Source organism: Miniopterus natalensis, chromosome 16, assembly GCF_054644295.1.
Source record: "Miniopterus natalensis isolate mMinNat1 chromosome 16, mMinNat1.hap1, whole genome shotgun sequence".
Lineage (NCBI taxonomy): Eukaryota > Metazoa > Chordata > Mammalia > Chiroptera > Miniopteridae > Miniopterus > Miniopterus natalensis.
Genome location: NC_142096.1, coordinates 18,465,991 through 18,493,027, shown reverse-complemented (window position 1 = coordinate 18,493,027; position 27,037 = coordinate 18,465,991). Strand labels below are relative to the sequence as shown.

At 41.7% G+C, this 27,037-nt stretch overlaps 3 protein-coding genes, 1 non-coding gene and 1 pseudogene across 4 annotated transcripts in view; all 5 read left to right on the top strand.

Annotated features, from left to right (window-relative positions):
* Positions 1 to 9,051, top strand: part of PLAG1 (PLAG1 zinc finger) — a 65,872-nt gene extending 56,821 nt beyond the window's left edge. The window contains exon 2 of the transcript XR_015715784.1: positions 8,492 to 9,051. The gene's annotated coding sequence lies outside the window, so the exon portion shown is untranslated. The remainder of the gene's footprint in view (positions 1 to 8,491) is intronic.
* Positions 9,052 to 9,245: 194 nt separating this feature from the next.
* Positions 9,246 to 10,378, top strand: MOS (MOS proto-oncogene, serine/threonine kinase). Its single transcript, XM_087825168.1, has one exon. The coding sequence runs from the start codon at positions 9,270 to 9,272 to the stop codon at positions 10,335 to 10,337; it is 1,068 nt and encodes a 355-aa protein (XP_087681294.1). The 5' UTR covers positions 9,246 to 9,269; the 3' UTR covers positions 10,338 to 10,378.
* Positions 10,379 to 14,308: 3,930 nt separating this feature from the next.
* LOC107533159 (DNA-directed RNA polymerase II subunit RPB3 pseudogene) lies at positions 14,309 to 15,726 on the top strand (annotated as a pseudogene).
* Positions 15,727 to 22,301: 6,575 nt separating this feature from the next.
* RPS20 (ribosomal protein S20) lies at positions 22,302 to 23,767 on the top strand. Its single transcript, XM_016207716.2, has 4 exons — positions 22,302 to 22,438; positions 22,668 to 22,767; positions 23,054 to 23,127; positions 23,549 to 23,767. The coding sequence occupies exons 1-4, from the start codon at positions 22,436 to 22,438 to the stop codon at positions 23,729 to 23,731; spliced, it is 360 nt and encodes a 119-aa protein (XP_016063202.1). The 5' UTR covers positions 22,302 to 22,435; the 3' UTR covers positions 23,732 to 23,767.
* On the top strand, positions 22,921 to 22,986 carry LOC148091344 (small nucleolar RNA U54). Its single transcript, XR_015715828.1, has one exon. It is a non-coding gene; the product is annotated as a small nucleolar RNA U54 (small nucleolar RNA).
* Positions 23,768 to 27,037: the final 3,270 nt, after the last annotated feature.

Below are 27,037 nucleotides of genomic sequence, written 5' to 3'. Positions count from 1 at the left end.
AAGCGTTCCATGCTGATACATGACCTCACACATCTGGGAACAAGTAGGAGATAATCCTCAAAGGACAGGAATTCTAATCTGGGCATCGCACAATTCTGATTGGGTGAATGCAATTCCTCTTCGGTCTCCTTCCACGTCTTAGTTCAGAACAGCTCCTACAGGACCCTTCGAAGGTGGTATCTGTGTGGATAATGAGGACTTACAGAGTCAGGTAGGCTAAACTGGAGATTTGCGCTTAACAAACTGCCCTGAGTGTTCTGCATGGTCCTCTCCCCCTTTCTCCCCAAAGGATCCAGGAGGCCACTCTGCTGTGCAGAGGTGGCCCCCAACAGTGTGTCCTGCTGTGCCTGTAATGTCACAGCTTCATGTGATGAATCTGAGTGAAGTTCAGAGTGGTTTAAAAATTGGGGGAATAATCCCCTTTAATCCTTTTATAATTGCTACTGAATCATAAATTTCTTGTAATTAATAAAACCAAGGACCAGTTGTCGATGGCAGCATTTTTCAGGTCAATCAGTGGAGTAGCAGTAACATTCCATGCATCATATAGATGTTTGACAGAATCAGCGTTTCTCTAGGGACAACTGTATACCTATTTCACCCACCCCCAGGGATCAGTCTCCTCAGGCTTTGTGCTGCTTGTGCCAAACCAACAATTGTAGATAATGAATAGCCCCAATTACTTTTCCATTAACTGCTGGAATTTGGCAGGTGCCCCAGAAATATCTTGGGATATTCATTCAAAATTTAAAACCACAGATGACACATGAAGGCAGCTCTAGCTTTGCCCCCCTCAGCCCTATGTATATGTTAATACCCACCAATTAAGTCTAGTACTGAGAACTAACAAGCAGGTGCAATGGTGTGATCTCAAGGCTCCTACTCTAAGTGCAAGAGTCTGTGCACATTCATCATTACCCATTATTGCCTTGGTTTCTTCCTCACCACTGCAGGCTTAGTGAGGTTTCTAAGTTTTACACGTCATATCACTAGTTAATCACTCTTTAATAAGATTTCATGAGTCCTAGATATAATATACTTTTCAAGACCTCTCAAAAAGTCTACAGAAGTTCAGTTAAAACAATTGTTGAGCAACGTGGAGAAAACACAGGTTCTATTCGTGAAGAAGGCAATTCCCTTGGCTTAAGAATTTCATTTACAGTCTCCTGCTCCTCAGAACCAGAGATTTTCTCAAATTGAAGATCTTGGATTTGGGCTTCTGCTCAGCCTCTAACTTCCCATAGGCATTTGCTTTCAGAGTGTGAAGATACTGGATTGCCAGATATTTGGCACCTGCCTGCTGGCCACTGTTAAAATGTTGAAAGTTGTTTCAGGTGGTGCCAGCACTGTCCAGATGTCTGCCCAGCTGGAAGAGCAATTGTGGCATTATCTCCTTACTGATCTATATTATATTATCCCTTTGGGAAATTCCAATCTAATCACATAATCTAGGAGTTAAACCACTGAGACTCAGCACTTCCAATCTCTATAATGAGAGGTGTTGAGATGCTTCTTATAAAATGAACACTGGTCTCTTAAGAACATCCTTTATAACTACTGCGTTTCAGACTTCCTCTGTTTGCCCAGCCACCTCAATCAAGAGCCCCAGCAGCCACTGTGAAGGAACACCAGCCTAATCAACCCGCCTAAACCCACTGTGTCAGGTCCAGGAGGAAACATGGCTCTTGGGCACCTGTGTCAGTTCCCCAGCTGTTCCTAGTGGCTTCAGCCTTCTAACTAGGGCTCTACCTCCAAATCTGGGCCCTGCTCCAAATAGAGAAGTAGAGGTGGAGCCCTACTCAGCAGAGTGCTGAGAACTCCGTGCAGTTGGCTCTCATTGGGGACCAGGACACTCTACCTTCTGAAGGCCTGTAGATCTGCTGTCATATTACTGTGGGGGAATTCAGTGTAAAACTACTATTGCATAAACCATGTGTTTCATATCTAGAGATGATAAACACCAGTATAGAGACAGATAAACACCAATCTTCTTCTTAGGGACTGTTAGATTTTGGAGTATCCTAATAAACTTATGATGGAAACATACATCAAAAAGTTGTTAAGGGATATAAGAAAAAAAATTATTGGTGAAATTGATGTCTTCAAGACATATGCTTAGTTACAGACCCTAAAAAATGAAAAGAATCTCTTTAGTGAGACGTATGGAGAAGTGAGTGTTCAAAATGACTAAATTGTGCTCACATTCTATGTGGGCCAGACAGGACTGGTGAATTTAAACTTATGGCCAAATGTAGACCCAAATATTATAATTACCCATTACATTGATAATGTATTGATTGGGGGATATAAACATGGAAGACAGAGTATAGGTTAATTACACAAGAAATAGACCAAAGAGTAGTGTAAGTTAAAAGCACTGGAAAACATATGCTTGAACAAGAGACAATACAACCTAAAACCCAAAGCCATTCGGAATGGAGACTTATAGTTAAATTCATTATCTCTAGTATGTTTCCCTGACCCTGCTTCTTTTGTTAAAAGTTGGAGTCATGATTCTACTTCACCTGGATTCTTTTGGGTAGAAAAATGACACAAGTTACAGGATGTCTGCTATCTTCTTTGGGGTCATCTGGGACGAATTATTGTGTAGCTACCCTTCCTCCTTGGGTTGGGCTGAATGTGGGGACCAGTATGGAGTCAAATTATTAATAACATCTGGTCATATAATTGGACATTGTCTGTAGGCAAGAGCTGGGTCATATGGGATTACAGTCAGTTGTGGAAGGGACCAAGCTGTTCTTTTTTGGTAATTGGTAACTTAATGGTTCTTAAAACTTGCCAGTGATAATTGGGATATATAAACCCTCAGTCAGCTTCCAATTATTTGCTTTGGTCCATGGATATAAAAATTATACAGTAGTGATCTAATAAACACAAAAGCCTAAATCAATGTCTCTATGAATAAAAGAACATACAAGTGTTCACTAGTATCGTAAATTGAAGATCCAGGGAACCCTCAGGTGAAGATTCTACTCATTTCTCCCAGAAGCACCTGCAGCTACCATATGATACAGGTACCCCTTCCCACACACTTCATTGTTTGAGTTGAGGACCCCTCATCAGCCATGCTGAACCTTTTAAGAACTATACTGCAGGCTAAGACTCTTCACCCTACCTTCCTTCTTTCCCTCTGTCCTTCACAAAGGTCAGACCTGTATCACGGTCTGACAACTTTCCAGCCACCCCCAGAGATGTTTCCTCTAGCAAATCTCCTGCACTTCTAATCCTGTCTTGCTATCTGCTTCTCGGAAGACTTGGACTAACACAGTCTCCTTTCTTAATAAAATAGAATTCTAAGATACTACATACTCCTTAAAATCTTCCTGAAGAAAGTAAAGATTTTGGCATTGAATTGTGATAAAACCAACTTAGAGAATCATTTTGGATTTATACATTCTAAACTTTGGTATATTACTTTGGTAGAAAATGTTATATAGTGTAAAAGGAAGCTAAGAAGAATACATTTTAAAGGCTTTAACATCATTTATTTAGTGAATTAAATTTTAGTGGAATGCGTGAAACTATGTAGGTTCTAATATTACCAGCAATTGAATAGAAGACAGAACTGGGCTTCCCAGACAGAACTTGCACTTATGAATCTTATGCATGAAATACTCCATTTGGTCATTAAATATGCACTGGATGGTGGCTAAACGAAACTTCCACAAAGAACTTGGGAAATGCATTTGCTTGATTTCTGCTTACACCGCCCCCCCTTCCTCAACTCAGAAGGTAGACTCAGCTAAAGGTTTTACTACCGTCCTCCAGGGTTTGAACACCACACAAGCCAAACGAACTCTTGGTGCAAGTCATTACCTTCTAAGAAATCTGCTAGTTATTTATGCTCATAACCTCCCAGAAGTGAAAACAAATTAAACTAATCACATGTAATATTACAAAGCCTCAAAGAATGGGCTATTATGAATATCACAAGAAAATCATTTGACTGCATATCCTTAGTGGCATTCAGTATAAAGATAAAAATAATTGCAAAAAGTCTTCAATGTTATTTAATAACTTTGTCAGATAAAAGAAGTAATTATATTAATTTTGTTTGGAATGAAAATTTTAAGTATAGGAGAAAGGGGAAGGAAATTATAAAATCGAACTTTTTGAATTTGGAACTGTAACTTTAGAACTGAATCAGAAATATCAGTATGAACTCATGCTTTTGAAAGAAAGGAAAAAAGGTATGTTTTCCAATGCTGTCAGCTAAAATGAGCTGGGGACAAGGGCTTCGATAACCTAATGTGTAAACTTCACTGTTATGATTTCTAATGCCATTTTCCCAGGATACCCTGAAGAAATGGCTGATTCCATGTCTGGGTTAGGGTGGGTTATGAGCCTGAGGGAAACCTGCTATATCAGGAGACAAGAAATAATTCAGATTAATGGGACTGTGTCAAAAGAACATAAGTGTTGTAAAAGGCAATAATCATTGCACTTGGTTACATCATGTTGGATCCATGGAAAGCTGTGAGTGCATAAAGGTACACAGAAGAAAAATTACATAAAGTCAGTAAAGGTAGTGAATTGAATAGCCTATATTTTTATCTTTTTCAAACATGTTGTTATTCTGGTTCATTTACTTTATCAGTGAAAAATATAAGATTTAATAAATGTTAATCACATAGTTAACAAGCATTTTCTGGCTTAAGGGAGGATGCCAGTAGAATGATTTCATAAATTCTGACCATCAGTTAGTCATTCAAGAGTTCCAAATTTCAATCAGATACAATTTCAAATATTCAAGAGCATTTTATGGTCTTAAAAATATGAAAAAATTGCAAGATACCATTTAGCTCAAAGGTCTTTAAAAACCAGTTTGAAAGGCATTTCCATGTCTTAAAATCCTATCAAGTTAAAAGGTAGAGAGCTTAGAACTTAGTATATGTTACTGAAGTAAACACATACAGTATGCATCTTAAGCCAAAATTCAGAATTAAAGTGATCATCCCAAATAATAGCAATAACCTCCATGAATGGACAGAATTCAAAAAGCAACTTCCAAATATGCAATATTATAAACTATCGTCGCCATGCTGTGCATTATATCCCCATGACTTATTTTATAGGTTTGTGCCTTTTGACCAAGCCCCAGCCCCTGATTCTGATAACCACCAATCCATTCTGTGTCTACGAGCTTGCTTTTGTTTCTTAGATTCCGTGTGTAAGTGGGATAATATGGTATTTGTCTTTCTCTGCCTGACTTTTTTCACTTAGCCTAATGCCCTCAAGGTCCATCCATTTTGTTGCAAATGGCAGGATTTCATTCTTTTTCATGGCGGGATAATATCCCATTGCATATACATACCACCTCTTCTTTTGTAATTTGTTGTGATTTCTCATCTAAGTAATACTCACTTCCATACCTAATTTTTAAATATTTTCCCTAAAGAGGGTCCCCCAATTTGTAAAACTTTTGAAGCCCCACAAAACTTGGATCTGCCCCTGACCGTGTTACTTTACAAAAACTACAGTAGCTGTACTGACGTGGAAACAAGTATGTTATATAGTGCGAGGTATGAAATTCAAATTTCAGAATAATATCAACAGAATAATTCTACTTAAGTAAAAAGAAAAATGTTTTTCACGTCTGACTCTACGATCTTTATTTCTTAGTAAAACACATGTATTCATTTATATCTGTTTTTTAGTTCTAAAAAAAAAAAAAAAAGCCACTGTGCATTCTCGACCTCGGTTCACGCGGGTGGCCAGCGAGAGCGCGCGGGGAAGCCTGCAGCCCGCCCCCCCTTGTGACTTTCCGCGGCGGGGCTGGAACCCGAGCGCCCCGGGAAGCCGGCGGGACGCGGGGTCACTCGGCGCGCTCGCTCCCGCGGCGGCGAGCCCGGGCCCTGCGGGCGGGCGCCGCGCATTGTTCCGGCCGCGCGGACCCTCCGGGCGCCCGCCCTGCCCGCGCCTGCAGGAGGGTGCGTGATGGCTCTGCCTCGAAACGAAGGGAAAGTAAAACGCTGCGTACGCGGAAGGGCGAGGAAACCGAGCGGCTCGGCGCACCCTGGGCGTGGGCAGCACATCGCCTTGGGGGGCGGGGGGGAGGCAGCCTCCTCCGCGCGCTTCTCGCCGCCCCCGAGCCCGCTGGCCCAGGGCCCCTGCGCCGCGCCCCGGCTCCCGAGAGACGCGCGCAGCCTCCAGGGCCCGAGGCCTCGGGCGCCCCGCGCCGCTGGCCCGGCCGGGAACAGCAGCCGCCGGGCGCCCGTACTTCGGGGACGCGGGCGGGGAAGGCTCCTCCCGACGCCGCCGGCGCGGGGCCTGGCCCGCAGCGCTAACGCCCTTGACGTCGACCGCGAGCGCGGAGGGATCCCCCGCCGCAGTCAGCGCGCCGAATCGGGGTGCAATCACTTCCCTGCGCTACCCATTCCCATACCCGTCGTCGCGCCCCGTGACCGACGTGCTGCCGTTTGCCCGGTGCCGCCGACGACAGCGCGGACAGGAGCGCGCAGCCTGCCCCTGAGCTCCCGGAGCCCTTCGCGCCTCGGTGGGCGCACAGCCTTTCCCGACTGTTCCGTCTGCAGTTCCCGGCTACACTGCCTGCCCTGTTACCAACAGATTTTATTCTTGGCCGTTCTTTAGGGGTGACAGGGTTATTACATTTGATAAGGTGACTGTTAACCCTCTGCATTTTTAGCAGGTAACAATACGGCAAAATGCTCTTACATCTTTAACCTCAAATAAAATTGAAGTGCACGAAGAAAATACTCAGAATTGGTTTAGCTTATAATAAAGTGCATTGCCTCAGCCCTGGTAGAGTACACTTTAAACCAATGCTTTCTAACAACTTTGCTTCTTATTGGTTTAAACCCATGTACATTGTTGTTGTTTTTATGAGTTTCATAAATAATAGCATCTGTAGGTTGCTTATCAGGCCCTGACCTAAGTATTTGGAATTCTGTTAATCCTGACAACAATCCTGAGGTAGGCATATTTTCCTCATTTAGCAGATGAGGAAACAGACAGTAAGAAACTCGGGCCACTTGGCCCCAGAGGCTGTTTTAAAGTGGATATTCAATTAAATGATCACGTGTGGATAGGCAGGTGATTCTTTTTGTTATCTAGTTTCTTTTTTTTCTTTTTCTTTTTTGTTTTTAATTGAATGACACAGCAATTCCACTTCTGGGAATATATCCAAAGAAACCCAAAATATGAATTCAAAAGCATATATGCACCCCTATGTTTGCTGCATCATTATTTACAATAGCCAAGATTTGGAAGCAGCCCAAGTGCCCATCAGCAGATGAGTGGATAAAAAGCTGTGGGACATTTACCCCATAGAATACTACGCAGCTGTAAAGAAGAAGGAAATGTTACCTTTTGTGACAGCATGGAGGGACCTGGAGAGTATTATGCTAAGTGAAATAAGCTGGTCAGATGAGATGACTGTTCTAATGAAATTGGGATGTGTGAATGTACAGAGTATCACATTTTCATTAATATTTTATGTATGTAATAAAGTCAAACTTTGAAAAATGAATTGTTTATTATCTTAAAAATAAATTATATGATAATCCATCATTTTGCCTTATGTGTAATACCAAGGAGGTTAAGGTACTCTTTTGCTCTTATTTGGCTAATAAGACTCCTAAGCCTCCTAATACCACAGAACAGGATCAGGACCCTAAATTACAATCCCAACAATGTGATGACTATTGAATAAATTTTGTAATATACACTTATGGCAAAACAGAATTTTATTGCTTTCTTATTTTACGCTATTCACTGTCATCCTTTTATATTACAGATTTGATACAACATATAACTGCATTTCTACTAAAATATTTCATAGTTTACATGTTTTAGATTTGTGCTATTATTAATCTGGATAGGGCTCCCCAACTTTTCTTCCAAGATTGTAAATTTTACTTCAATAATGATTATCCTCATTTTTTAAGTGAAAAGATTGCAGCTTAAACAGGTTAAATATTACACACAATATCACATACTAAGGCAGACAGGTAGTATAGAACAGAAGTCCTATCCTAGGGCTCAACAGAATTCAAAAGGGCTTGTGTATTAATATATCTTTTCAGAACCAATATATTTCAGAAGCATAGACCTATCATCATAAAAATGTGGTTACATATCACCTATATGCTCTAAGTACAATAATTCAGGATAAAACTTACCATTTTATTTTTTTAATGTCGATCCTAACATCATGCTGTGATTTTTAATGAACAGGGTAATATTGTTGGTCTTTCTTCCAAAAATATGGAATGAAAATTCGTTTTTTTATTATAACAATTAGAAGGAAAAATTTACAGCTGGACAGCAAGACCCTGAATTTAATTTCAACATCCTGGTTTGCCACATTATATACAGGCACTAGTGATTCTGTGTCAATTTTATTTCTTCAGATTTTTTTCCTTTCCCAGGATTCTCTCATATTTGTTATTACTTGAAGCTCTGATCGTGGCTCTGAATCATTTTTGTTCTTTTTTTCCTCCCCCAACAGCTGTTTCAAAACTTCTGCAACTCATTTGCCGCGGAGTCTAGAATCTCTCTTGCAAGCGAGCTTACTGGGTGGGCTGAACTGCCATGGAACAGAAGGATTGTTAGGAAGTCAGTATGTTGCTAAGAAGTCTTGCTAAGTTTCTCTGCTAAGCTGAATCTGGAGTGTCAGGGAATTTTCCTTTCCCGTGATGAACTTCGGAGGTGTGTGTTTTCACCTGTATCAGTGATTCTAGTTGGACCCATTACTTTAAGGTTACATTTTTTAACCCATATATGAAGGTTGCACCCAATTATCCCTGTAATCAGATAAACAAGTGTCAGCTGTTAATATTTCAGTGCTTTCTGCCAATAACTGCTGGAAGTGATTTAATGCAGCTGGAGACTAACACTGACAATCATTATAGCCTGCAAAGTGTGAAATAATTTCATTGTGGCCTTTTCAGCCTGATTACTGATAATGTTCAGCGAATGAGTGTAAAAGGGGGTGAACGCTGGGGCGGCTCAGTGCTGTCTATCTGAGAGCTTGTTATAAGAATTCACTGTAAGTGTTGAAGGGAAAGGCTGTCACCTGGAGATACTGTGCTTCCTTGAGATTGTTTCCCCCTGGGATAGAAACCCTTGCCGGGCGCGGGCACAGATGCGGCTCAGCGGGGAAATGAAAGGAGAAAAGCCCTGGGGTGGAGCAGAGGTGCAGGCAGGCCGTCGTGCTCACGAGCCCACGGGAGAGGGTTCCTTCCTTCCCACGCCCCTGAGCGCCTCTGGACCCCTCTGAAGAGGCCATGCCCTCGCCTCTCCCGCGGCGCGGTCGCCTGCAGAGCGAGGTCTCGCCCTCTCTGGACTCCAGGCCCTGCAGTAGCCCCGCGGAGCTCCCAGGTCGCGCAGGGAAGCTCTTCCCGGGGGCCACCCCTCCCAGGACCCCACGGCTGCCACGCCGGCTGGCCTGGTGCTCCATCGACTGGGAGCAGGTGTGCTTCCTGCAGAGGCTGGGAGCTGGCGGCTTCGGCTCGGTGCACAAGGCGACCTACCGCGGCGCGCTCGTGGCCATCAAGCAGGTGCACCGGCGCACGCGGCACCCGCGGGCGGCCCGGCGCAGCTTCTGGGCGGAGCTCAACGTGGCGAGGCTTCGCCACGAGAACATCGTGGGGGTGGTGGCCGCCAGCACGCGCACGCCCGCCGGCTTGCAGAGCTCGGGCGCCATCATCATGGAGTTTGGTGGCGACGTGACTTTGCACCAGGTCATATACGGAGCCACGAGCGGCCCGGAGGCGCAGGACGCGGAGCCTCACTGCCGTGCGGGGGAGCAGTTCACCTTGTCCAGGTGTCTCAAGTACGCCGTGGATATCGCGAGCGGACTGCTTTTCCTGCACTCGCGAGGCGTTGTGCACTTGGACCTGAAGCCGGCCAACATTCTGATCAGTGAGCGGGACGTCTGCAAAATCGGCGACTTCGGTTGTTCGGAGAAGCTGGAGGATCTCCCGAGCTTCCGGACGCCTTCCCACGCCGGCGGCACGTACACCCACCGGGCCCCCGAGCTCCTGAAGGGCGAGGCCGTGACGCCCAAGGCCGACATCTATTCCTTCGCCATCACGCTCTGGCAGATGACTGCCCGGGAGGCGCCCTACTCCGGGGAGCGCCAGTACGTGCTGTACGCGGTCGTGGCGCGCGACCTGCGGCCCTCGCTCTCGGCGGCGGTCTTCAGGGGCTCCAGCCCCGGGAGGAGGCTCGGGGGCGTCATCCAGGACTGCTGGAGGGCCAGTGCCCCGCGGCGGCCGAGTGCACACCTCCTCCTGGCCCACCTTGGCTCGCTGAAGGCCGAATTCGCTGACTCGAAACCTGTATCAAGATAAGCTTTTGTCTTTGTCGTCTTTGTTTCTATTTATTTTTAAAGAAGATGTAGGGGAAAACATATCCGTAGGACATATTTTTAGAAAATAAAGTTATTAGAAACTCCTTTAGTCTCAAATGCTTTTTCTAAGAGCTACAAATCTAGTAGTGTTCTCAGTAGTTGGTAACTAACTTATTCCTTTATGGTTAGGTGCTTTGCAGTCTCAGCGAGTGGGCTTACTTTAACAGCTCCCTGGTATTGCATTTATTCGAATTTGTTATTGATAAAACCAAGTTGTCGAAAACTGAACTGAATTGTAAAATGCTAAAAGTTTCCCAAAAATTCTCCACCTGAGTTTAAACTATTAATAGTTTACTTGCTCCCATACCAAATAAGTAAAAACCTTTTTGGGGAAAGATTGTTTCCTGCTCCCTCCAAAAAAAAATGTCTTGTTTGTGATGACTTTCAGATATAAAATTCACAAGTTGAGGTAAATTTATTTTTCTTATTTTTAAAAATATGTTTTTATTGATTTTAGAGAGAGAGGAAGGGAGAGGGGAAGAGAGAGAGAATCATCGATGTGAGAGAGAAACATTGATTGGTTGCCTCCCATATGCATCCTGATCAGGGACCAAACCCACAACCTAGGCATGTGCCCTGATCTGGAATGAAACCAGCAACCTTTTGGTGCACTGACACTGCTCAACCAACTAAGCCACACTGGCCAGGGTGAGGTAAATTTATTTTTAAAGAAATAATATCTTAAATGATTTCTTGTAATATTTTGAACTTGTGCATACCATGAGTAGAAAAATTTTGTTATAATACTTCTAAACTGTCTCTTTTACCTGTTATTTGGACTCAGAAATAGATGGCAAAACAAAGAACGATTGTGTGCTATGGGAAAAAATGATAACCTTAAAGAACAGTAAAATTTAACACATGGATGAAGGAGATCAGACAAGCAGAACAGAGTGTCCATTCTAGAAATCAAGGCCATGGCTGCTGGTACATACGATTTAAAAAAATGAGGTGACTGAATCTTGTCATTAGGACAACGCTGACTTCTATTGAGCAACAGCAGTTTTGGTGAGTGGTGGAGGGTAGAGCCATTACAACGAACCGGGGTTATGACAAGGGCTTCCCTAGAAGCTGTGCCTGGCCTGTTAAGGAAGAAGGGAGAAGCAGGGACCATAAAAGGGGTAAGATGCACAAAAATGTTTTTGAATTTTTGGTTTGCTTTAGTTTAGTTTTAGGATGAAGGAAGTGAGTTTATTTGAGAAAGGAATAAGAGGAGACAAAGATAAATGATAAAGTTTAAAAATGTGTGGAAGATGTGAAAACTAGTAGCTAGGGAAAGAGATGGTAGCCTTAGAGAGAAAGAGCGTTTCTTCCCAGATGTGAGCAAAGGAGTGTGGCACTTCCAGTGAATAATAAAGGGCAAAACACATTCATGTATCTGTTCTCCCTAATCCCCATATGTGACAGACGAATTTTTTAAAGCATTCATTCACAAGGACAAAGAGAAGGAAAGAGAAAATTACAGGAACAAAATTTTGGAAGCTGGGAAGTTCAGTATGCTCTAGAAAACTTAAGCCAGCAGTAGGGGAACCTGAAATGCAACTTGAGTTTTACCGCAGAATGCCCCAAAGTTTTAGCATTGGTTGTTTAAGTTCACAGAATCTGGCAACCAAGCTGATATCCTCTAAGCAGGGAAATATAAATAGTCCAAGAAAATAGACCTCAAAATACTGATAATAGAGGCAGTAAAACAATCAGAATAACCTACAGTTAGGCTTTCATTCTTAAAGGTCCATCCACATCTGCAGAGTTACCAATTAGCTTTTTTATTGCCCTACTATTAAATGGCAGCATACAGCCCACTTTATTTCCAAAGAAAACCTTTAACATGAAAGAGGAAGATCAAAAAAATCTTAACTATCCCTGGAGAAATATAAAAGGAGCTATTGGCTACGTGAAAAAAAAAAGGGGGGGTTCTTAAAAAAAACAACACAAAAATTAAAAAAACCTAGAAAATAGTAAAGAGCTTTTGGAAGTTAAAACTATAATTATATACATGAAAAATTCATTAGAAAAATTGATAAAGATAAGTAGAGGGAAAATAAGAGATTGAAAGAAAGCAAGACAATTGGAGGATCAGTCTAGGAAGTTTAATATTCAAATAATAGAAGTTTCAGAGATAGAAGATGTAGAAACAGGAGAAAATTATTGACAAACAATTTAGGAAACAAAAGTTTCCAGATGGAAAAGGTATAGTGTTGATTGCCCAGACAACAAATAAAAAAACAAACCAAAAAAAGGCACATTACCAAAAAATTTTGGAACATTAGCAACAATGAAAAAACCCAAAAAGCTTCCAAAATTAAAAAACAAAATCACATACAAAAGATAAGGATCCTAAAAGATAATAGAGACTACTACTTCCAAAATTCTGAGGGAAAATCACTTCCAACTTAGAATTCTATACTTAGCCAAACTATCAATTGAATGTACAGGCTGGCTAAAGACCTTTCAAGACAGGCAAGGTCTCAAAAATTTACTCCTATGCACCCTTTCTTAGGAAACTACTGGAGGGGGTACCAAAGCAAGTGTATAAACCAAAAAAGAAAACATAGTATCCAGGAAGTAAACACAACTCAATAGAGAGGAAAAGGGAATCTCCGAGGCTGATGGTGATTGAAGATAACAAGCTATCAATTGTGCAGGTCTGATGACTCAAAGAAGAGAAAACTAATGAATACCTGTGTTTTAATGGATTGAAATGATATTCTACAACTTGAGGAGAGTATGGGATTAACTTAATGATAAATACAGAAAAAACAAAGCAAATGAAACAAAAAGTTTATTAACTTTAGGAGACACAAAAAGCTGGGCAACACAAGAAAAGCAAATATTGTATAACAGATGGGTTCAGTTCAAATAGCCTTGTATGTTGATCTAACCAAAGGTATAACATGATGGAAGGATGAATGGAGAGGAATTGTGACTATAAGTATGGGGGATAGGAGTGAAATAAAACTAAATTCTAATCTTCCAAAAAGAAAAGTCCATAGATAACACCTAAAATTAAAAAAAATTAATAAGGAGTATCCATATAAGTACGTTATTAAGAGGTACAGATTTAGATACCAAAATTAACAGCAAAAGGGAGTTGAAAGTGGTTACAAGACTCCAAGAGTTGGTGTGGCGTCCTTCAGGCTTTTGGGAGGCAATAATTCTAGTGCAACTATTTGACTCTTTAACTGCTGTTCATATATAACTTATGAAAATTAAAACTCATATCTCAGAGGGAAGAGGGAGGGAAGGGATTAACCAAAGAGGTTCTATGCATATATGCATAACCCATGGGCACAGACGATAGTGGGGTGGAGGCCAGGGGAGAGGGTCAATGGGGGGGAAAATGGGACACCTGTAATACTTTCACACAATAAAGATACATTTTTTAAAATTTTTTAAATAAAGAGATGAAAATGAGTATGTGGTGGGTCTCAGGAGAAGGTAGAAGATAGGGATATATTTTAATGTGCTTTTTCTACAAAATGAATTTTAAGAAGTAATATCAAAGTAATTAAACTAAATATTCCTTTTTATACATGTGAGTCAACTCACTGTGAAATCCACACTTTCTTTAAAATACAGTAATAAAACAGTACAGGCTCCCTCAAAAGAGAAAAAGCCTAAAAGGGGAAACAAGCTACCCATTCAGCTAAGGAAAGCAGAAGCAGCGAGAAGGGTGAAACTAAAGCAAGGCAGCTTCCTGAACACTGCTGAATAGCGCATCGAATTACAAAGAGGGAAAACCTAAAGGTCTGTGGGATAATAGAGTGCAGCCAGGAGAAATTTAAAGGGAAAGGAGAACAAAATTTGACAGAATAATAGCAGCCGATGCCAGAAGCAAGTCCCCTTACAGAGGAATCAAGTTACAGAAGTCCCTGACTTCAGAACTGGAAGTAGGTTTTCCCCCTTTTAGGAATGGTGAATCATATTAGAACACATTGTACAGTGAGTCTGACCAAACATTTGTCAAACAGTGAGTAATCTTTAAGTCTTTAAAAAATGCAGATTGTGCCACAATCTGAAGAATAAACTTTTAAAGACAGAAAAACCACCTGTTTTCTCCCCTGTTCCTCTGGTGGTGTGAGGAGGGTCATGCCAGTCTACTGTGGGTAAATCATACAACTGTCATTGTCTACTGGGGTGTATCTTTCCATAATGATTTCAGAATTTCCTGCTATTGTAATTTGAGCTAGAATAACCCATCGCTAGGACACTTCTGTTTCTGTGATAGAGTCGAGTGAATTCAGGTTTGAGTATGCAGTTGCTTCAGGATCTCCTCTCCCGGCTTTCTTACTGTCCATGTTTTGGCCGTTCTGTTACTCATTAGTATCTCCACTAGGGTGTTAGGAGAGAAAACGATGGAGAGACATTCAATAGTTTATTTTTCTATTTTTAAACAGGTCTACTATCCAGTATTGGCTTTAATTAGATTTGAGGATTACTTTTAGATTTAATTTATTTGTATTCTCCCCACCCTCCCTATTTTATAGATTCCTCCTTAGGAAATACAAATTCCGTTTTAAAGGGATGGGTTTTTCCAGCCATTGACTGGGTTCAGATCGATGCCAGTTCTTCAGTCCTTCATGACGAGTTCATTGCTCCCAGGCTTGGACCAACCCCCCTCACTAGTGACGACACTGTGGACAGGCTACTCCTCAGACTGCACTGTGTAGAGTTCTGCCCCGAGGGCCCAGTGGAGTTCACTCTGGACGTGTGGTGCAACGCAGACCAGACTCCTCAGGTCACCTCTTGAGACTTCATCTTCAGCAGCCCCTGGGTCATCCCAGTGACCCACTGGAACTGAGATAATGACCCTACGACTGTGTGGAGCAGAACGACATCCTCATGGTCAAGCTGCGAAAGGGCCAGGAACCAGACTTCGAGACTTCATGCGTATGCCAAAAAGGGCTTTGGCAAGAGGCATGCTAAGTGGAACCCGACTGCAGGGGCACACAGTGTACCCCAAGCCAGAGGAATGGCCAAAGAGTGAGTACTTAGAGCTGGATGAGGGTGTCACAGGCTCCCCGCAGCCCCAGCGGAGAGGCAGAGAGGTTTTACTACACCGTGGAGTCCTGTGGCCCTCTGTGCTGAGGCCATTGCCTCTCGGCCCTCTCTGGGTTGAAGAAGCTGAGTGACTTACAGACGCAGTTAAACCAGATATCCAGAATGACGTCCTCACCACAAACTAGCTGCAGCTCACCTGCTTCAGCAAAAAGGGATCCGAGCCAGCCCTCCTGAGACTTCTAGCTTCTGGGGTCTGGACAGCTGTTACCTAAACTTCTTGGCAAGCCATCTATACCAACTAGAGAGGTAGCAGTGGCAAAGGGTGCCCATCCCAGCCTTGCTTGGTCACAGATTACCAGAGGTACCACTGGTATTTGAGGCAGGACAGTCTTTCACTGGACATTCAGCATCCCTGGCCCTACCTGCTAATTGCCAGTAGTCTCTCCAGAGCCCAGACCTCCCTTCCCATTTCCTAATCATACTGCTTCCCTGTGAAAAACCACTGAGCTGGACCCTCCTCTTTGGGTCATTTCAGCTCTTTACTTTCTGTCCAAAAGTTGGATGTTTTACAGTTGTACGTTAGGTTTCTAGTGTTAGGATTGAGTGCTAGAACCCTCATTCAGGCTGCCTACAAACCCAGTCCCTGCCCTGCTGATACTTCACTCAAATTCCCAAGTGTCCCTAATCTGAGAACCCTCTGAGAACAATGTTAGATCCTGGCTGCCCCTGCCCTTCCCCCAAATAAACCCTATATTTCATTCTCTAAAAATATATATATATATATAAAGAAAGAAAGGAAGAGTTGGTTATTACTATTATTATTATTATTATTTAATGAGAGTCCCACAGGTAGGCCTGTAGTGGGAACTCACAACTTCAGGCATCACTGAGGGTAGTGTGTGTGCCTGATCGGGATCTCATTTAAACCAAGCCTCAAACACTTGGTTTAAATGGAATGGATCTCTAAGAAGTTGGGCTAATAGCTGGCCCCCATCCACGATCGCTCCACCTCCCCTAATCAAAAAGATAAAAAGGCAATAGCCAGGAAATAATGGCTTCTTCTTAACTGAGGAGGAACTGTTCCAATGGAAAATAAATCTGTCCTGAAGAGAATATAAGGGAAAAGTAGCCTAGTCTGCCCTAGGGACTGAGGAGATCTTTTGAGGTGCCTTCCAAGAAAAATTACCGGTGGGGAGGGGGGAGGGTTATATGAACAACTGAAGTGAGAACAACTGAAATGAGAGAGGCACAAGGGGGCTCACAGGGGTAGCCTTTTCCCTGATTCTGTAAGATGTCCCCAATGGACAAAGGGGCAGCAGCCCTTGGGGAGATGTCATGATGCTAGCAAGGGGACAGGTGGGTAGTGCCCCTGAGCAGAGGGAACTCATTTTCCCTGATTGTAGCTTGGGGTGCTATTCCCTGAGGGAAGAGAGGCTGTGTTCAGTGATTCTTCTGTCTGGGAAAGTCAAGGAAACCAGAGTGAATATGTCATGCTTCCTGTTTTCAAGGAACTTTTAGCCTACCACCAACAGTTCTACTAAAACTATATGTTTTTTAAAATAAATGCCTTACATACCACATGCCCAAATCATTTCCAGATGGATTAAAGAGCGTCTGTAAAACTGGAAGGAAAATGATTTGAATAGTTAATACAAATTTGAAGGAGGAAGGAATTTCTAAGCTTTTATAAAAGCAGTGAAAAAACTACAAAGGAGATTGCCTTTTTCATTACATAAAATGTATAACTTCTAGATATTAAAATATAAATAAATAAAATACAGACAATGGGCTGAGAAAAATTTGTTGAAAATGTGACTAACAGATTAATTTTTTCTATAAAGAACACATACAAATAAAAATGAAAAATAATCATGCCCTAATGGAGAAATGGACAAAAATCTTTTTTAATCCTTACCTGAGGATATATTGTTTTTTTACTGATTTGAGAGAGAGAGAGAGACAAACATCAATGTGAGAGAGAAACATCAACCAGCTGCCTCCCATATGCGCCCGACCAGGGATCGAACCCATAAACTTTTGTTGTATGGGACGATGCTCCAACCAACTGAGCCGCCTGGCTAGGGCAAGAAATGGACAAAAATCTTGAAAAGTCAATTCATGATAAACAAAATGCATATGGGAAACAAAAAGGAAAAATAGGAAAATGTTACCTCATGAGTACTTGAAGAATTGCAAATTAAAAATAGGGTATCGCCCAGCTGGGTGTGGCTCAGCGGTTGAGCGTCGACCTAGGATCTAGGTGATCGGGGTTCGATTCCCGGTCAGGGCACATGCCCGGGTTGCGGGCTTGATCAGTGACTCTCTCATCATTGATGCTTCTATCTCTTTCTCTCCCTCTCCTTTCCTCTCTCTGAAATCAATAAAGACATATTAAAATAAATAAATAAAAATAAAAATAGGGTATCTTAAAAATATACATTCACAAAATTCTTGATGCTAATGAAGCTGGTGAACTGATCTTCCAGATATTGCTGGCGACAATATAGATTAGTACAAGTTTTTGGAAAGCAATTGCAGTTTGGCAATGTATGTCAAGAACCTCGAAAATATATCCACTGACTCAGTACTTATGCTTCCGGAAATACAACCTAGGAAATACTATAAAATAAGCATTCTAATTAACTGAATGTTCACTAAGAGCCATTTATTCTAGAGAAAAAATTGAAACAAGGTAAATGTCCAAAATGGTTAAGTTATAATACAACAGTTAATTCAAAATGTGATGATGATTTTCACAACATAGAAATACCTATGCTACATTAAGTGAATGGGGAAGAACACAAAATTATATATCAATTTGATTATAACTTTTCCTAAAGTCAACAAATTTTTCTTAAAACACACAGAGAAAAGACTGAAAACAAACTTTTGTTTGGGTGGGGGATGACTCTGGATATCTCTTTTCTTTACTTTTTTAAACAAGAAATTGCCTCCACATTTTACTTTCTACCAATACAACATGGGTAACCACAAGAGAAAGTTTTAAACTCCCTGGTTTTTCTTAAATTTCAGACTTCAACATTTTAACAAATTTATTTAGATAAAAAATTCAGCAAATAATTTTCAACAATAAAGATAAATTTTTTTAAAAATTCAAGCAAAAAAAATTCAGTGTCTAAACAGATTCACTCACATTATTTGACATTTTGCCTTTATAATTTATAATTTTATTCATAAATATACACATGTACCCTGAATTAGTTTTTCACTGCTGTTAATTTCCTTTTGGAAGTAGTATGATGACACTGTCATTGCAGCAAAAGACCAGTAGATGGCTGAACACAGAAAGACACAAATAACTGCAGTAAAAGTCTTTACAAGATAATTGTAAAAGAACTGCAAAAACTGGTAATGGAAGGTTATGGCTAGAAATATTTAAAACAAAGTTTGTAATGGTTTTAGGAATATTTTTAAATTTTAAAAAGAAACAAAATCTCCATTATACTCCTGGAAGAAGTATCTATTTGGGTAAAACATTCCCAGAGGGCAATTTACCTATTTTAAATACCAAAGTATTTAAAATATGTGTATTCTTTGATAAGCTGTGAAAGGGTAAGTATATCTGGCAATTGATCTAAGACATTAAAAATGAGCTATTAGATTCATCTACAGTGGTTCACATGGTGCAGGGCCGCAGGGGGCGTGAATATTGGAGACTTGTTTGATTGTCACAACTGGAGGGGAGAGGTTGCTACAGGCATCTAGTGGGTGAAGGCCAGAAATGTCATTACACATTCTACAATGCATAGGGTAGCTCCCCGCAACAAAGAATCATCTAGCCCAGAATGTGAATTGTGCTGAGACTGAGGAACCCTGGTCTAGTAGCATGGTCTCATGATACTATTCACAAGAGTGAAAAACAGAGAAACACCCTAAATGTCTAAAAATAGACTGCTAGTTCAATAAGTTATGAATGAACCATTCATGCAATTCAGTCATTAAAGGGAGTGTTGCAAAATTATATTTATTGTAACAAAATACTCTGTGAATAAAGCAGCTTACCAAACTGTGTATAGAATATAAACCCATTTTTTAAAGAGGTATATACACACCTGAAGAGATAATCGGTGGTTTATCTCTGAATGGTGGCATTATATGTTTTCTTCTCCTTTTGTGATTCCTATTAAATTCTTTTTCTTCAATGAATATCTTACATCTAAAATTAAAATATTACATATTAAATTAAAATTTGGGGACTATAGCAGCTGCCAACTTTCAAGAGAAAAGTACAACAAAATATTTGAAACTAAAGCTTATCAAGTTAAAAATAGTGACGTTTTCATTACATTTGTCTCATATTATCTTAACCAACTGTTTCCTTAGTTCCAGTCACATCAACAATTTTTCCCACGCATTCCTGGCCACATTTTGCCTTTGTCTATACTGAAATTCTTTTTCTATGGTCAAGGAAGTTAATTTGTTCACCATTTTCTTAAGTGCTTGAAGGGGAATGTAAGCCTAAGAATAGATGTACCGAATTTGTTACTGAAACAAATCACCAATGTACTTCTCAAGCACTCTATCATTGAATTTCTGGTTGTCCTTTGAGCACTGGTAAAACATGAATGCTGCTGTAAGCTGTCTGAAAATGCACATTCACCTTCAGTACTAATGCAAGGGTGGTTAATCAGATCCTGGGGAGCTTAGGCAATTGCACTTTTGTTTGCTGATAACCCTACTGCTAAAATAAAGCCCTAAATTATGAAGTCTCATTTTGGTTACGGTCAGTAAAGCAAAAGTGCAGGTTTTTGGATTTTCTGCTGGAAATCCTACCAATATAGTATTTACAGCCAATGGATGACATTTTAAAATAACTCAAGTGGACAATATCCAAATTTTCACACATAAATTGTTAAATGGCAGCAAAATCTAGTATATACAGGGTGTCCCCAAAAATGTATACATATACTTTGAATAATTATAAAGGCAGTGTGTATTAAAATACATTTCATTTTCAAAATTGAGCTGTCACCTGTTAAAGTGTGTATACATTTTTGGGGGACACACTGTATATTCTTTGTAAGCCAAAGAAAGCCAGTTATCACCAAACATGTAAGTCAATACTATTATTTGATAAGAGTTTCAAATATAATTTCCTTCGAAGGAATACAAGAGAAAGGTTCAAGAAAGAATCCTAATTGGAGGGGTCAGAGCTCTGTCCTTCACCAATTCCTTGTGTCTGCGCAAATAACTCTTCTGCACTCAAAGGTTCACATGTAAAATAATGAAATTATTTACTCTTCCTTCTTCCCTGTATTTCATTCTATTTAAACTGCCCTTCATGTTTAGGTATAGTAAAACCTCAATGTAACAGACTAATTCAGGTGACGGGGTGTCCATTAAAGCCTAAAGTCCATTATATAATAAAGTAGATTTTCTGAATGTATATGTTAAAAAATTGACGAATTAGTTTACCTGTTTTCACTTAAGTAGACACATTTGTGTAATTAAATTAAGTATGTATGAAAAGTTTAATTTCACAGAAAAGTTTTCCATATGTATTACTGTAATTTTAAACTTATACTGAACAGGTCTAGTAAATGCATACATTCACCAGTCACAGAGAGTAAACAAATACACAGGGCTGAGGCATGGCTTAGTGCACTGGGAACAGGGAACATCAGCGGGCACTCTGTAGAAAGCCATGCCAGGCGACATTAGCGCAGGAGATGGAAGAGGCCGTGTGATTGTGTGCTAATCATTCGCGAAACATTGTTTAAGAATGACGATTCTTTGATTTAAATATGAAGGCTATAGTTGTAGATATGTAATATTTAGTTATGTCGACGAAATCACTACAGTGTTTTTTCCAACATATATGGCCTACTCGCCATAATGTGTTAAAAATAACAGTGAATTAGTAACAAAAATTTAACCTGTTAATTATAAGCCAATCTTGGTTAAAAGCATTTAAAAATTAACAGGGTGTTAATTTTCACTTATGACATACGGATCAGAAATTCTGTCAGTTAAATCCAAAGTCCTTTAAATCAAGGTCCAAAACATCAAGGGTTTACTGTAGGTGGGTCCCCACTATACTCGCTCCTGCCACCTAGGAGGGTTGACTGCTCTTTGGTTTTTCCCACTGTACTTTGTCCCACATTTGATTATGAACAGATGCTCAGTATTAGCAAGACCTGGAAGGGTCCTCTCCAGCGTTACTTTATCAGAGGAGAGAGGAGACAGCGTGATTTAGAATCAGGTAGGTAATCTGGGTCTCCAGGCTGGGCCTCCAGATGTACAGCCCGCTCCGGGGAATCCCCGCGGCCTGACACTTTGGCCCTCACTTTCCTGGAAGGGCAGAACCTTCCAGGAAAAGCAGGTGTAGATGCTTCTACAGGTCTGGGAAGCCAGAGCTGAATTACGAAAGGCTAGTTCAGGCTATAAAAAAATAACTGCCTGTTAATTTTTTAAATAGCATGCCTAGGTTATCAGAATCACTTTTCCTATCACCCACGTGAGTTAAGCTCAGAGAAGTTATCCACTTACTCTGAGAACGAGGGACTCGGTTTGCACGGGAAGCCAAGTTTGCACTGTACAAACCACAGGAGTCGTTCCTGACGGCGAGGAAGCGGGGGAGGTAAGATCGCCAGAAAGAAGTTTCTCAGGTTTTAAGGCAGGCCGCTTTCTCTTTGTCCTGGCTACTGCGCTAGCAGCCCCCCACGCTCCCACCCCCCATCTTAAGGGGCTCTGATTCCGCCAGGCCGACAGGGGGCGCCGGAACCCGCACCTTTCCCGCCAACTGCGCGCCACTCCAGCCCGGGCTTGTGCAGCTGCTTCTAGAGCCTCCAGAGCCCACAGAGCTCTTCCTCTTCCGGGGCAGCGCGGAGAGACGCGCAGGACCCGGATGCAGACGCGGGCGCGGCTATATAAGCGCCGCGCAGACCGCCTGCCTTTCTTTTTGAGGAAGACGCGGTTGCTGCTGCGGTGGTGCTGCGAGCCGCCCGCTCCTGCTCCTGACTCACCGCTGTTCGCTCTCGCCGAGGAACAAGTCGGTCAGGACGCCGCGCCGCAGCCATGGTGAGGCGGAGGGCGGCGCCGCGCGGTAGTGGCGGTGGCGGGCCTCAGTCCCGCGTGTCGCTCTCCTCTGGGGACGGACGCGGGGATGGGGGGAGGCGGTGAGTAAAGCGCACTCACTGGTCAGGGAGCTCCTGAAATGGCGGAGGGGCCCGGGGAAGTTTTGATAACGCTCGTCTCTAGAGTTGGCAGACTTTTAATACTTTTGGTGTTGTTCTCACTTGTGCGTTAGGCCTTTAAAGACACCGGGAAGACACCCGTGGAGCCTGAGGTGGCCATTCACCGAATCAGAATTACTCTGACCAGCCGCAACGTCAAGTCTCTGGAGAAGGGTCAGTACAGTAGTTTCAGGGGAGACTTTCGGGCCAAAAAGCGATGAGTTGAATTTGTTTTGTGCAAGATGGACTCAGAGAAGTGACAAGTGTCTTACCCAGAAGAGAGGAGTGATCCGCATCTAGTTTTAACTGTGTCTCTTACTTCGTAGTTGGCGATGAGGAGATAATTACTTGTTGAATTCCCGTGATAGTTTTATACGCTATTCTGAGCCAGCAGCAGTTAAAATGTAAGCAGATTATGGTTGTTTTGAATGAACTGAAAGATGTTTGTACTTCTCTGTAGTGTGTGCTGACTTGATCAGGGGCGCAAAGGAAAAGAATCTCAAAGTGAAAGGACCAGTTCGGATGCCTACCAAGGTGACGTAAATCGGGCAGGGGGAGGGGTTGCTTTTTGTTGTCTGAGTCCCAGTTTTTACTCTTTAGGTTTAGGATAAGGGGTTGGCTGCCAAAAGTTTAATATACTGGTGCTAACAATACAAACCAAGTAAAAATTGCTGTTAGAGGTTGGTTCATACTAGGTGCCTAACTTTTAAGAGGTCACAGTTGAAGCCCTTTTGCTGCGTTCCCTTGGTGGTGCTTTACAGTCGCCTGCTCTCAGGAGGGCTGAGTGAAAAGGGACTTACCCTTACAGACTGACAGGGCCTGAGAGCCTGTTGGTGAAGAGGAATGATGCCCTGGGGAATTTTCAAATGGAGTACTTCAGAGTAGTAGTTTTCCAGATGTCCTAGAAATGACCATAAAACCATAAATGCTTGGTTTCCTTTGTCTTTTGTTGCAGACTCTGAGAATCACTACAAGGAAAACTCCCTGTGGGGAGGGTTCTAAGACTTGGGATCGATTTCAGATGAGGATCCACAAGCGGCTCATTGACTTGCACAGCCCTTCTGAGATTGTTAAGCAGATTACTTCCATCAGTATTGAGCCAGGAGTCGAGGTTGAAGTTACCATTGCAGATGCTTAAATCAACCTTTTTAATAAATTGACTATCTGTTGTTAAGTTTTGTTGGCTTTTATTCATGATACTGGCAGATCTTAGGGATATACATTGTACGATGAATTTATTCTACATTTTAAGTAGAATAATCAAAATTAGATGGGTAGGCTATGGGGGTCTGTCTACCCTTTTTCGTTATGTTTCCAAGAGGCCACTAAACCAGTTTACGTTTGGAATCATGGGACAACTAAGTTCTGTTTAACAGTAAATGAGACCTTATCACTGAGGAACATACACAGTATAATGCTTCATATTGGAGCTTTTCCAAATAACATGTATTTGGGTCCCACCACAAAAATTCTGATTTAATTGATTGGGTGCTATCAGCCTTGTAAAAGGTTTCTGGGATGATTCTAAAGTGTACAGCCACAGTTTACAGCCTGGTGCACTAGAAGGCAAACAACTAACCAGGAAAATAGACTTAATGTTACAGTGGTACCTTGGTTTTTTAACATTGTTGACTAACATTTTGGTTTTCAAACATGCCACACGGCTTCCAGTGAGTGCAGGATCCTGCGGCCTAGCTGTGTGCTCTTGATCCCTCGGTTTTCAAACATTTCAGAACTAGAACAGTCTCCCAAGACGGTTTACATTCGAAACAGGTACCACTATCACTATATGTCGATCGTTTACTATGAAGCTTTATTAATCATGTTAACTTCAGGGCTGAAAAGTACATCATACAGGCCAAATTTATTAGCCAAGTCCCTATTGTCACAATACTGAATGACGTTTAAGAGCCACTAGGCTCTGTATTTGGCATGCTTTATTTTCTTGAATTCTCCCATTGTGTAGATCCAGAAACTTCTTTGAGTTTTAATTTACCCAGTGTCCTAGAACTTGGTAGTAGCATACAAGTTAATAGTCCCTTGAGGAAGTGAATGCTCTCACTGAGCCAAACTGGGTGGTTGAAAAGCTACTTTCTGTGAAGAGAACAAGGCAAAAGTCCAGTTACCCTAGCATGAGATAGAAGGTACCAGACCAAGAAGTAGTGGAATGGACAGGAACCCATATAGGTGTCTGGTTGGTCTTGTACCCATGTGATTGTAGTGGGTATTAAAATGGAAAAAGTTCTATTGCTGAGAGAAATTTTCAGAAGGTAAAATCTATATATTTGTAAATAGGTTGAATAGAAGGAAGAAGGGTAAATGAAGATTATGTGATGTCTTGAGCATTGGCTAGCTGACGTTTACAGAGTACACTAGAGAAGGTTTAGAGGGACGATTTGACACATTTGAAGGGGCCATGGGACATTCTTATGGAGGTACTTGGTAGATTGCTGGGTAAAATGGATATAAAAATTAGAGGAATCAGATCGAGATGCAGATATAGGAACCTCAGCACATGATTGTAGGCATAGACACAGGCAAGGTGGTCCAGGGAGTATGTGTCTGATAAAAGGGCTAGGTGGAACCCATAAGTGATCAAGAAAGCCGACTGGAATGAGGGAAGCCACGGAAAATGTTTCAAGAATGAGAGAGGTGTCAACAGTGTCATAAGTCATCTGGGAAATGTAAATCAAAACAGGCAAAAGCTCACACCTGTTAAGGTGGCTATTAGCAAAAAATCAGAAGAACGGTGTTGGTGAGGATATAGAGAAGCTAGAACCCTTGTACACTGTTAATGGGAATGTAAGTGGTTGAGTCACTGGAAAAAAGTATGTTCCTTAAAACATTAAAAATAGAACTGTCCTATGATCCAGCAATCCCAATCTGGGTCTTTATCCAAAATATTTGAGATCAGCATCTCAAAACAGTATCGGCACTCCTGTGTTCATTGTAGCACTATTACAACAGCCTAGATGTGGAAACATCCTAAATCTTCGTGATGGATGAATGGATCTTTTTAAATGTGGTATATACAATACAATGGAATGTTACTCAACCTTAAAAAAGGAGATCTTGCAATATGTGTCAACATGGATGAGCCTTGAGGATATTGTACTAAATGAAATAGGCCAGTCACAGGACAAATACTGCATGATTCCACTTAAATGAGGTAAATAGTCAAACTTGCCAGCAAGTGTGAAAAGGTACTCCACATCAGGGAAACACCACCTCACACTTGTTAGAATGGCTGTTACCAGAGACAAGTGTTGGCAAGGATGTGGAGAGAAAAGAACCCTTGTGCACTGTTGGAGAGTCAAGGGTGCAAACTGAGCCGGCTCCCTCTACGTTCCCCCCAATCTTCCAGGCTGTCCTTTGTGGAGATCTGTGGTCAGGATATCCCAGAAATCAGTGGAAGAGAAGGAGCCCCACCGAGTAGGCCAATTGCTTTGCTTAATTTTCTTCCCTTGAAGCTCCATGGGTGGTGAGGACTGTGAGAGCAGTACATTGTAATAATGAAATAAATCTGGGATCATGTTCAGCTTCTCCTACCTGGACCCTCTTGAGAACCAAGGGGAATGGTACCAAACTCCCATGATTCCATTTTCCCATGTCCTTCTGAACACGGGCTATGACATTCCTTCTCTTTGCTGTTTTCTTGGAACTAGAGAACATGGTGCCCCACCCTGGCACTGCCTGCCCCCTTGTAGGGAGTGGTGGCATTAAGACCAGCCCTCAGGACCCTCTCTGTCCTCTCCACCCACCCTGTCTGTGTCTTTGAGGTGCCTCCATTTCTTCAGGAAGTCCCAGAACTCACAGTACAATATATCTTTGTATGTTTTTATTAATCCCAGGAACTCAGAGTTGGTATGAAATTTATTGCAGCAAATTTAAATCATTGCACAATTTAACTGCAACTTTGAAGAGATTCCTGAGGGAGATTTTTTTTTTTACTTGAAAATTTAATAAAATAGCCCTTTGGTCATTAGTCTGCCTGGGTAGTTGGTGGGAAATGTGTTCACACCTGCAGTGATGTATACTCCAGACTTCATTCAATTATAAAACACTGACCTCAACTCACCAGTGGCACTGAAAGTTATTAATACTGTTTTAAATCTCAACCCTAAGAGATATCTATATAATTACAGCTATGGATACAATTTTTGCAGAATCAGTGAACAATTCCTGAAGTTACTATACAACGAACACCAACATGGTGAGAAGCCGCATTAAAATGGAAATCCTACTTCACTTACTAAACAAGTAAATGTGCTGTTGTCTGTAACTTTCATTTATTTTTAAATCAACTTATAACTATGGATGCCTCTCAAAGAAAATTTGACTAAATCCATCATCCCTTTGATATTGGGAGTGAGGAGGAGGTGTCTCTGTGGAAACCTAGCTCTCTCAGGAGAATGCAAAGAGAGAACAGAAGCCCATGGGCTTT

Bases quoted from the DNA above. Each gene is read 5' to 3' on its own strand.
- MOS (XM_087825168.1), top strand. From the start codon at position 9,270: ATGCCCTCGCCTCTCCCGCGGCGCGGTCGCCTGCAGAGCGAGGTCTCG.
- RPS20 (XM_016207716.2), top strand. The intron at 22,768-23,053 runs GTCAGTACAGTA...ACTTCTCTGTAG, and splicing joins CGTCAAGTCTCTGGAGAAGG to TGTGTGCTGACTTGATCAGG. The intron at 23,128-23,548 runs GTGACGTAAATC...CTTTTGTTGCAG, and splicing joins CAGTTCGGATGCCTACCAAG to ACTCTGAGAATCACTACAAG.